The 11753-nt window shown below is 37.5% G+C and overlaps 1 protein-coding gene across 1 annotated transcript; it reads left to right on the top strand.

The window, feature by feature from the left end:
* The first annotated feature begins 732 nt into the window (after nucleotides 1-732).
* Nucleotides 733-7060, top strand: LOC135672918 (accelerated cell death 11-like). The gene is made up of 4 exons (XM_065181406.1): nucleotides 733-998; nucleotides 4046-4218; nucleotides 5636-5781; nucleotides 6653-7060. The coding sequence occupies exons 1-4, from the start codon at nucleotides 804-806 to the stop codon at nucleotides 6757-6759; spliced, it is 621 nt and encodes a 206-aa protein (XP_065037478.1). The 5' UTR covers nucleotides 733-803; the 3' UTR covers nucleotides 6760-7060.
* The last annotated feature ends 4693 nt before the right edge of the window (nucleotides 7061-11753 follow it).

Raw genomic sequence — 11753 nt, 5'->3', positions numbered from 1 at the left:
AGAAGAAGAAGAGAGAGAGAGAACAGGACAACTTGAATGGCTTTCCAAAGGACTATTCAAGCAATGTCAACATTAGTTTTTTTGTTGGTTTTGACATTAGTTAGAACTCTATATCTTTATAGATACTAACAGTCATAGACCAATGGAGTTCATGTCATATCTCTCTAGAACTCAAACCTACATGCCCTTCTCAGGATCACATATAAACCAATCTAGAACAAGCTACTTTCCACAATATCTTTGAATTCCATCAGATCATTTTACTCATTTTCACTTATAATATAAATAAATAGATCAACACAATTCTACCTAAGTTTGAAGGACTTGCATGCATTTGTGATTTGGAATAATGGGCATTAAGATGTTTACATCCAAATAAACAAACTTTAAATTGACTAGTAAACAAATACTCTGTAAATACAGTACAGGAAAATATATGTATTCTTATGTGATATCTTATTAAAAAAAGGGGATAAAATTACAAATATATATATATATATATATATAATATATTTCCACTTTTTATTTTTTAAAAAATAATTTGATACTTATAATTATGATTAGTAATTTAAAAAAATTGATAAATATTAAAATATTATTGATAAGTTGGTCTGATACACTAATCCGTATTTAAGGTATAAAAAATAAATGTTTTAATATTTCTTTGAATATTTTTTTTGTTTTCTTTTCGCTCTTCATATAAGGCATATATTCCTTCGCTTTTTCGTTGTTGGTTGCGTCTTCTTTTCACTAATTGTGAGAAGAGAAAGAGAAGAGAAGAGAGATCGGAAGAAGACGGAGGTATGGAGGGAGGAGGAGTAGGGGAGAAGCCATTGAGGCGAATCGCGGAGGCATTCGAGGGCCTGGCGGAAGCCGCCAACTGCAAGACGGCGTCCATGGAGGTCGCCCCCTTCTCCCGCGCCTGCTCCCACGTGTCCGTCCTCTTCGGCTGCTTGGGCATCGCCTTCAAGTTCGCCGAGATGGATTACGTCGCCAAGGTCCCATTTCTTTTCTTGGTGATCTAGGGGTTCTCGCGTTCGGATGATTTCTTGTTGATGAGCCGGAATTCACTTTCTTGCTGATCTAGGAATTCTCGAAATAGGCTGATTTCTTGTTGGAGAACTTAAAGTTCACCTTCACTTCGTAGAAATTCCCACCTTTTCTTCTGCCTCCAGTTATTTTGCCTAAAAGGAGCTTTTTTTTATTTAAAGAAACATGAAGAATTGTTTGATGTGAGTCTTTATCTAATTCTGAGGACATGATCTTTGTGATGTGGAAAGCAAGGGCTCTAAGAGTGATTAGAGGGCAGGGAATCATGCAACCGCTGAAGAATTACCATTATCTGTTGCACTGCTGATTAGGAGTGAATTTGCTAATAGTAGCGCAAAATTCTATTAGGGCAGAACCTTGGGTGCTTGCATAGGTTAATCTGGAAAGGCAATGAGAGAAACAAATTATCTCGTAGAACAAGGTGCAGAAGTTAGTTAATGGGTAGTGACATTCCAAATTGGGAGTTCGAGGATTAATGTTCCTACTGATCGCTTGTATTTCCTAGACAGTGAAGATAGACTAAGTGAAATTGTGGATACCTGAATTGTAAACTTTGATATGGAATTGTCATTGTAATTCAAAGGCAATAACCAATCTCTGCAATGAGATACTTGAAAGTGCCTAAATAAGAATATGCTGTTGGTTCATTTTACAATCTCAGGTCTTAGGTAATTATTTAGCCAATATGCTGGCTTGTGACCTATTTTCGAGCTTCAATTCTACTGGAGCTGGTTGTATCTGTATTTAGGTTAATATAGTCGATTTTCCTTGGAAAAGGGCATGTGGCTTATATCCTTCCTCTGTTGTATGGGCTCTGTATCCATCATGCTTGCTCTGTGCGGTTGATGTTCTTTGTTTTTATTTACTCAAGCAAATGAACAAGATAGATTTGAAGCCATTATCAAGTAAAATTACTGCAACTACAGGTAAAAAGTTCCAAAAAAAAAAAGAATATGACACAACAAAAGCCACATGGTTGGTGACACCAGCGAGTTAATAAAGAGGTTTCAGCAAATATTCGCTACACGAAGATTAGTATAGACCTTCTGTCATCCCAGGAGTAATTTGCAAGTGTTGTTGTCACTTCTGTTCATGAACTTGAGTCCTTTCATAATTCTTTGATGACGAATGCGGAATAGCTGTTAGAGAGGCACATGGAGGCACTTGCATCATCATTTTCTAAACCTTTTTGTCGGAGTACCCTGAAATATAAACCACAATTTGGCTATTAAAATTGAAACTAAATTTTACCAAATGTTTTATATTAATCTAAATTTACTTAAATTTCTCACGGAGGCAAAAGCCACCTAAATATACAGACTTGTGAATGTCAGGCACTTAATGGTTAGTCTGGTACGATCAGTAACTTTGATTTTATTTGCACCTATTTCTGTTTCTAATGTTCTAGATAAAAAAGGAGCCTTTTCTGGTTTTAAGAAGCATGCAACCTGACCAGAGTAATCAGTACTTTGAAATTTTGGCTAGCCCTATATAAGATCTAGAGGCTTATTACCATGATATTCATGTCAAAGTCATGCTAGTCTGCATACATGTTTATTTTCTTAAATCTGCTTTATTCTAGCTTGGTCAAGGCCTTAAAAGGAGAACTTATTAGCTCAGCCTCCTTGTTCCAGTGTGGTCATCTACAAACATGGCTAGCCATAAGAACAGAAGTCATGAATCACCGGTCTAATCGGAATCATGGTTCGCCTTACCGATCTGTATTGGTGTACCGACCAATTGTTGGTACGGTACATACCGAGCTGTACCAAGTCATATCGAGCATACTGATACATGGTATATGGGGGTGTACTAATGTACCACCCATACCGGTCCCCTATCGGACTAGTACATACCGTCCATACCAAGCTGTCACGGACTTAGCTGGTTTTGCCTAAGTCGTGCGGCATCCTTGCGTGTCCGTCCGCAAAGGTCAGCCTCCCCGAAGTCTCCCATGGTCCCTTAGGACCCACAAAAGAGAGAACGGGTTAGAGAAAACGCCTCATTCGGGATCCACAAGCAAACATTTTCGAAAACACTTCATAGACAATGCAAATTACAAATAGACATTACAAGCTCTAAACAGTTGCACAACAAAGGGTCAAAATGGTCCATTACAGATCGAAAACCTCTCACAAGTGTCCACATGACACAACCTTTATTTACAAGCCTAAAGCGGCCACCAAACCCAACTAAAATGAGACTATTAAGCCTTCGGCCGTCCCTCTACATACTGTGCAAAGCATGAACATACCAAAAGACACGGATATACATAATCATTACATCAAACATCCTGTTTCGAAGTTTGTCCATGACAAATCGGTATGCTGTAGTACGACGAACCTTGATTGGAATTGCAAACTTAAAGGACATCTTATAAATCGATGGGTTCGTTCCATTTGCTTGTTTGGTCTCTTAGGATAAAGTTGGTTTATCCTGCATAACTTATCATTTCCCCTTGTCTCAAATATATTATCAAATTCTAGGAAATTTGGAGAATTGGAGGTCATATTATGGTTTCATGAGCATAAATTGCAACTTTTATTGGAGGGCTTTTTACCTACCAATTATTTTTTGGTTCTTAGGCAGATTTCTCTCTCGTCTAATTTGGATAGGCCATGATTTCGAGTTCTTGCTAAATGCTAACCTTATATTGACAGTAATCATCTTCGATGATTGTGGTGATGGGTTTTTGATCTAGGTAATATTGCGTTTCAAATTTAGTCCTAATTATCAGCATAAAGAAACATCATGACCAATTTAATTGCATCATAGCTTGCTCGTGAATAGATGCATCTTGGGGAACTCCACCTCTACAAGGAATCATGTGTTCACTTTAAGTTTAAGCTTTTTCAGTATGAATGAATCATTCGTATTATGAGTTGTAGGCCGATAAGTCATGCCAAATTGTCAATTCAAATTCATTGCTATTCTTCTTTTCATCTGAAGTAACATCATCTTTTGTTTTATCCTTCTTTTGGGAATGTGCAATCAGGTCGAAGATCTATCTAAGGCATCGAATTCTATCTCAACATTGCACTCTTTGCTTGAGTTAGACATTCAACAGGACTCTGTGAGACAAGCTGGTAGCCATTCACGTAATCTGCTCAGAGTCAAGCGTGGACTTGATATGGTCAAAATTTTGTTTGAGCAGATTCTAGTAACAGAGTATGGCAATTTTTCCTTTTTGTATTACCATAATGTGTGTGCTAAATATTCTGTGATGTGATGCAAAATAAATGCATAGAATAAGCTTCAGTAAGCAACAAGCACACGAGCAGTTTGACTTTGTTCTTATTCTTGAATAAGAAGAACAATAAAAATATGGTGGTGAGTGGTACTTTGCTTACTTCAAAGCAACGTTCTAATTCCTTAACGATTCTGGCTGAAATAACTGGTGTCAAACTAAATAAAATTAGGAAGCAGTTAAGTCTATCCTATGCTTTAACCCAATCAACCAGGTTCTGACCAATATATTAAAGCTTAAAGAATTTGGAGCCTAAAGCTCTTTGGAATTCAACATGTGTCACTAGATCTTGATTAACTTTACCAACTTACAATTCAGAACTACTGATTTGAATTTCACGCATTATGAGAAATATGAAATAACTCAAATTTCTCTACTTATCTTGTGTACTGGAAGGTGTTGATTCTTCGTATTTTAAATACTAACTTTTTATGGACTGATGATTCAGTCCAATATGCAATGTTCCACAACTTGCCTTTTCTGTTCTGTGCATGGTAAGTCGTAGTTTTACGCACAATAATGGCAGCTAAGTAGATGAGGCTTTCACCATTGCGAATTCTGGGGGGTTCAGATGAACAAAGTCTTACCTCTGCCTGCCTAGTAGCCGAGTAAATTCCTGGAAATAACCCTTGTTAGTCATTAATATAGGAGTTGCAGAGTGAAATAATTCAGTAGAAAATGAATATTGCTGCACCAAATATATGACATCATTCATTTAGTTTCTGCTCATATGTATGCTGGATTTAGTATGCTATGCAAATAACACTTGATCATCAAATTAGGAGATGCATAGTGCAATAATTTAGTATAAAATGGATACCACTGATCCAAATATACATCATTTTTCTGCTCATGTGTTTTGCTGGGTTTAGTATGCTATGCTATTCTGAAGGTGTTCAATTTCACATCTTATTTGCTCAGAAAACATAGTTTCTTGCTTCACATGTGACAAGTTGACAAACCTGTGTGCTGCTGGTATATAATTCCCAATTGATACCTTAACGGACATTTCTTTGGCATCTTTGTATTATGCTGTATATGAAAATGTTGCTATGCTTTTAATACGAGCCCAAACTGGTCAAATTGCTCAGAAAAATGAGACATTTTAAAATGTGGTGAACTGGTGTATTGACTTTGATTTAGCAAAAACACTGGGAAACAACTGCAGACTTAACAGTGTGCCAATTAAACAGTAGTTGATTTCAGAAATATTCTGGTCTATATGATATTTATTTTAATCACATGTTTGATATGTCATTTATGATTTCAGGGCTTTTATGTTTTTCAGGTCATCTCATAAAAAATTCTCATCTTTTTTTCTCTTTTTTACCATTGCAGTGGAAATTCTCTCAGGGATCCAGCATCAAAAGCTTATGCGAAGGTATTTGCTCCTCACCATGGATGGGCCATAAGGAAAGCAGTTGCTGCAGGAATGTATGCCCTACCTACAAAAGCACAGCTATTGAGGAAACTAAATGAAGATGGTGAATTTTCTAAATTCCAATGTTTGAATAGTTTTACGACTGCCTTCCTGCACAATATTTTCTAATTCATCAAATTATATGGTAAAGTAGGCATCAATTTGCATGTTGTCCATGCTTCAAATACAAAACAACATACAAGCTTCATGAAGTGCCTACTAAAAATCATTGTCTTTTTAGTATTCTCTTGAATCTCATCACTATTTTACTTGGATCATTTATACATTTCTTTTTTTTTTAAACCCTTTTAAGTTTTCATTAAGAGAAAATGACTACTAGCATAATATAGTATAGTGAAGTGACATTAACTTAATGGATTGCAACGAAATGGCACTACTATTGCATGCCATTTATTAAATGTTCTAAAGCTTAATGCATGGTTGAGCTAAAATCTTATTTGAACCTATTACCTCAAAATCAACATGCTCTACATCATCACCTCAATCAGGTTACTTGGATTCTGTTCAATCATGTGGATCATCGATTACTTATAATTTGTTGAAATCACATGAATTCTAGTTTGTAAATGTTTTGAGCATCATAGATAATAGCTTAACAGAATCAATATTTGATTTTGAGGTGATAGGATTAAGGAGTTAATGCCCTAGCTAGGATTCTAGCTCAACTCTGTGTGGGCACAGATATTATCCTACTTAATGCTCAGAATTTGTCTTTATATAAACATGGAATCTCTAAATTGTGTTCCAAAAGCTAATTTTATATGATTACAAGTTTTCTTTTGACTTAGACAACAGCTTAAATTGTTATAAGCCTTCATTATGTACTTGAAAATTAGATGGCACAAACCGATTAAGACTAAAACTTTAATCTTCAGATGGGTTTTTCTTGCTGACAAGTTGTTTTGTGATCACAGAGGCATCAGCGAAGATTCAGATGGAGTGTTACATCAGAACATCCGCTCCTGTCATTGTCTATATCGAAGAACTATTCAACTCAAGGCAACTTGGCATAGATTGGTGACCCGAAACCATATCTTCATGTTCTCCACTCATTCAGCTTCCCACTGCTATTGCATCTCTTGGTTGACAATAAACACTCAAGGCGTCGGCGTGATGTCAACGATGTCTTAGCTATTTTGATTTGGTTGTTTAAGCATGCATGCATTTGGACTGAATGTTTTCAGCTCTGTGATATTGGATATATACTATTTACACTCTGGGAAGCAGTAGGAGATCAAAATGTTGCATATTGTTGAATTGTTGTAAAATTTGTGCATATCTGCCATTTATTATGACTTAGTTTCATTGACTAATTTATTTAATAGAGTTTTGACAATTATAAAGATGGATGATGGATGAAGGAAAAATAAATTACTACCAAATTCATAAGAATAAAAAGAGATATTTTGAAGTATTTAAATTCTGATAAGAATTTAGACAATGAATCATATGAAGAAGTTGATGATTGAAAACAAAATAAGTTGCAAAACATTTATTTATTATAAATAGATTATATGCAAGAAATATCTTCATGTGGTAACTATTGACTTTAATATTAAAGTTTCTATAAAATTATTAGGATGGATATAAGAATATTAAGTCGCATAGTTTTATATTTATATATATATATATATATATGTAGAAAGAGAGAGAGAGAGAGAGAGAGAGAATTGGGAGAGTAAATGTTTTTTTTGGTATCATGAAGCATGCATGCAAATGACAAGCCACCAACCAAACCCTAATCATGAATCCCTGCTTGCGGCAATGAACTCCCACCATGGCTCCATAATAATACGTTCCATGTGCAGGCTCGATTGATTCATGTCAAACTCACAAGATGATCAGATCGAAGAGGTGCCGTTAAATCCTTGGAGAGACTGGGCCCGCGGTGGGGGCCCGCGAATGGGACCGCCACAGTCATGCCTCACAACTGCGGCTGCGGAGGCATGCAGCCACTCTCTCACTCTCCTTTCGTGAAAGGAAAGGAGGGGGGGGAGACAAAGGGAGAGAAGGCATGAGAAAAGTGGCGTGAGCTCTCATCATGCTATGGAGGAGACAGGAAGACACCCCTATGCGAGTTCCTGTGGCCATTGACTCTCTCACAGACCATCATGACCCATTAATTGTTCCTCTCCTTGCATGCTGTTGCCATCGTTCTTCGCTGTTGTTGTTACACCTGATGCAGATGGAAGAGACCAAGGGGAGCTCTTCTGTTCGGTTGAATGCAATTCCCATAGATGATAAATGCTGTGTGTCTACTATCAGTCTACGAATGAATGCATGTCAATCTTAGGAAAACTAGTAGCATCTTCTCTCTCTCTCTCTCTCTCTCTCTCTCTCTCTTCTGCATAAAGCTGATGACAAACTTGGGAGAGAAGGGACGAATGTGGCCAGCAATCTCTACTGTCACCCAAGCAAAAGAAATATATCCACACATATATAAGTATACGATAAAGCTGTGGTTGGTGTTGGTGTACTTCAGGCCACAAAAGTGGCTTTGAGGAGCCTAGGGTTTAGGGTTTCAAGTTTCTGACAGTACACCACTAGCTCATACTTCTTGCTCCAATCTGGAGGTGCCTTCCGATCTCTGTAGCTTTGGTGAAATCCTTCTCTTGGACTTCATGGCATTAAAACTTTCTGATTCCCACTCATTCAACCTTCCTATGTAGATATCTAGATAAAACCTTAACAGATCCATCAACATTACATCTCCATTCAGAAAAAAAAAACATACATACAGCATGGATTCCTTTGACGTTTGGCTGATGGTGGATCGTATCATTGCAAATGTGTGAGTTGTAATGGATATTACATTGAATATTGCAGCATCAGACATGTTAGAATACCTATCTGTTATATTATTATAAGCCACTAACTAGTCTAGAAAATTCTGTCCAATATTTATATCCAGAAAGATGCTAAGAGCCTAAAAAGGGATGTCATGCTTTGTCTCCTCAGCTTGGGTCCATCCATTCCACTCATTCATTGTGCTCTATATAATTAACATATCCAAGGACCCACTAATTAACCTTATGCAGAAGAGTTGTTTGTTGTCTTTTTGCATGATTCACAACATGAAGAACACATCAAAACTCATCATCTGAAATATAGTCCACAAGTGATGGTGTGGGTTTAGCTACTTTGGCTTAGCTGAGTTGAAGATGAAACATTCGATATGTAATATCTGATGCTCTATAAACAAGTACTTTTTCCTACCCTATAGGCTCTGATGGATCTACAAACTAGATCACAGTATAGCTTTTGATTGCATCACTTGATTGCACTACCACACGGATGATTGTGACATAAACTGTTCTTGGCATAACGGAGGTTGAGGTAGCCAACCAGTTGATGCAGAAAGCGAAGCAATAATGAAGCTTCTCATTGTCATTTCGAGTTTACCAAGGGAAGAAGACTCATCGTCACCTTCGTGTCTGGAGGTAGCAATCAGTTCGTGTGTGGTGACCTCGATCGGAAGTTCTTGTTCTCAGCCTCATGAAGTCTATCAAAGCAGCCATCTGATGGGACGTGGAAACCATTTCTACTGCTCTCTTTGCTGTAACAAAAAGGTAGCAGCATTACGCCATATGTTGATTGCAAACATTAAACACCTGCCAAGAACTGCTTAGTTATGTCTCGATCAAATAATCAACGAACGATTTGATTTTATTCTGATGATTGATTCTCTTCATCAGAAAGAGAAAAACTATTCCCGTTGTGAGTTCACGGCATTCTGAACATGATTTGTGTTAGCTGCATCATGAGCAGGCATTTCGGATTGAATCGACTTGTGAAGGAAACCATGGATTGTTCTTCATCAAAATTCAGCAGTAAGAATACAATAACAAAAACATTTCTAGTTTTTAGACTGTGACAATACAAATGGAATGATGTGCTGCGTTGGGGAGAAAACAGGTGAAATCGATCTACTGCATTGTAAACACACATCGATGATGTGCGATGGATAGGGCTGATGATTCATGCCATGAAACAATTAGAACAGCGACACGTTTGCTATGTCGATGATTGCAGTGACCGGGGAGAGTGAAGTACGTATGCATGCATGCATGCATGCATGCAGTTTCTTCTTACGTAATAGATTTACTTAGGGTTTGAAAGCTCCGTTTGCAACAGGTAGAGGATAAATAACCCTAAGCAAAGGACTCGCGAAGAACACTACAACATTAGTCCTGTCAAATTACTATTACCACAATTAGAATTTAGTAGATTTGAATCAAGACAACAGCTGAGGAGCCCAAAAGTTTGGGAGTAATTATCTTGTTTGATGGGTGTTTATGATATTGATAACCATGATTAGCATTGTGTAACAGCCATTACAACATGTATCAAATGATTATAGATCTTTTCTTTTCCTTGAATACCCAATACCCCCATGCATATGACATAATGGCACCAAGTTGAGCATGATTATAATAAACTTGTATCCTGATTTGAACTTCTCTGATGATTAAGCCATCAGATATTTGTTCAGTATTGTAATATTACAGCAATACTATTTATGTTTTATTTTTTTGGTTAAAATATTTATCATTTTTTTCCCAGCAAATAATTTGATTCAAATTATTGTTCTCAGCAAAACTTGTTAGTTAATGTAAAAAAAAGATTAATAAAAAAATCTTTTTTAATCTCTTTTTCATGTATTATATGTAGTTGTTTTTATTATATATATATATATATATATATAATATAAACCAAATCATCCCAACAAATTTCCTGCTGTTAATCCACGAGAACATGAGAAGACAGAAGAGGAATCGAAGAAGGCGAAGGGAAGAATCCCTCGCCATTAATTATGGAGTTAGTGCGAGGGAGTTGAGTTAGATCTTTTATCCCGGATTTGGTGCCGGCGCATTAACTCAGCCCACAAGCGACTGCCTCTCTCTCTCTCTCTCTCATCCTCCACCTTCTCTGCGGTAGTCAAATAAGGATCAGAAATGGCAAGTGCACAGTGAGAGCCATCACCCGCTTATGCCCGTGCAGTGATGCAACAGCGCCAAGCGACGACGCTGCCTCCGTCTGCCCCCTCTGCAGAACACCGTAAGCCATAAAAAGGAGTCACGGTTGCTGTAAACATAAGAGAGAGAGAGAGAGATGAAAAAGAAATCGACTCGTGTAACTTTTGAGGAACAGTGAGAAGGAGACCACGAGACAGAGGTAGAGAGAGAAAAAGAGCACAGTGTTCTAAGGCAGTGGAGAGTCGGAACGAGTGACAAATAGGACTTGCAGTGGCCGTAATGATATCCGATACATAGCAACACATAAACTGTACATACGTATGCGTGAGATATGATTATGACTGCACGTATGTTTCCAAAGAAAACAATGTGGAAATGTTATCAGACAAAAAATTGCAGAGATCTGTTTCGAGCACTGATAGAAAGGAAACAATGGAGTCCTACTCTTTGATCACTGTCCTGTGTTTGAGCGAGTATGGTTCAGACTCTCGCAGCTAAAGCAATGCAGAGAGAGAACTGCAGTATTAGTGGCATACTTTGTTGCTCAACATGATCGATTTTATGATATTTTCAGTCATGAAAATAATCTTTTTTCTCTGTGGAGAAAATATATATTGATATTTTAATTTTATCTGTAGATGTTAATGATTTTAGGTTTGATGGGAGGATTACAAATGCAATCAGAGAGTGAGAGTGCAGTGCAATGGTAAGGTGAACCCGAAATCTGCTTGCAGCAGAGGGAGTCGAAGAAGACAGAAAGCCAACGCTTCCACTCCCCTTGGATGCCATTTCATCATGCTCTCTCTACACACATGCCCGCTGCTCCCACATACCAACAAGATATCACTTTCACCGATGACACCATCAGAAGAATCCTCTCTCTCTATCTCCATCTCCATCTCCATCTCCATCTCCATCTCTATCTCTATCTCTATCTCTGTGCATTGAAGGGAGAGAAAGCACTTGATTTGTTTATATCTTTTCTCTTCCCTGTGACAGCTGCATCTGTTGCAGTGAGCACAGCAGCAGCAGCAGAAGC

The sequence above is a fragment of the Musa acuminata genome, chromosome BXJ1-5, assembly GCF_036884655.1.
Source record: "Musa acuminata AAA Group cultivar baxijiao chromosome BXJ1-5, Cavendish_Baxijiao_AAA, whole genome shotgun sequence".
NCBI lineage: Eukaryota > Viridiplantae > Streptophyta > Magnoliopsida > Zingiberales > Musaceae > Musa > Musa acuminata.
The sequence above is the reverse complement of the archived record's forward strand: the minus strand, read 5'-3'. Positions and strand labels throughout refer to the sequence as shown.

What these genes read in the sequence shown, in the direction of transcription:
- LOC135672918 (XM_065181406.1), top strand. Translation starts at nt 804, where the DNA reads ATGGAGGGAGGAGGAGTAGGGGAGAAGCCATTGAGGCGAATCGCGGAG. An exon ending in AGATGGATTACGTCGCCAAG is followed by an intron (nt 999 to 4,045) that starts GTCCCATTTCTT and finishes ATGTGCAATCAG; the next exon opens with GTCGAAGATCTATCTAAGGC. An exon ending in GAGGAAACTAAATGAAGATG is followed by an intron (nt 5,782 to 6,652) that starts GTGAATTTTCTA and finishes TTGTGATCACAG; the next exon opens with AGGCATCAGCGAAGATTCAG.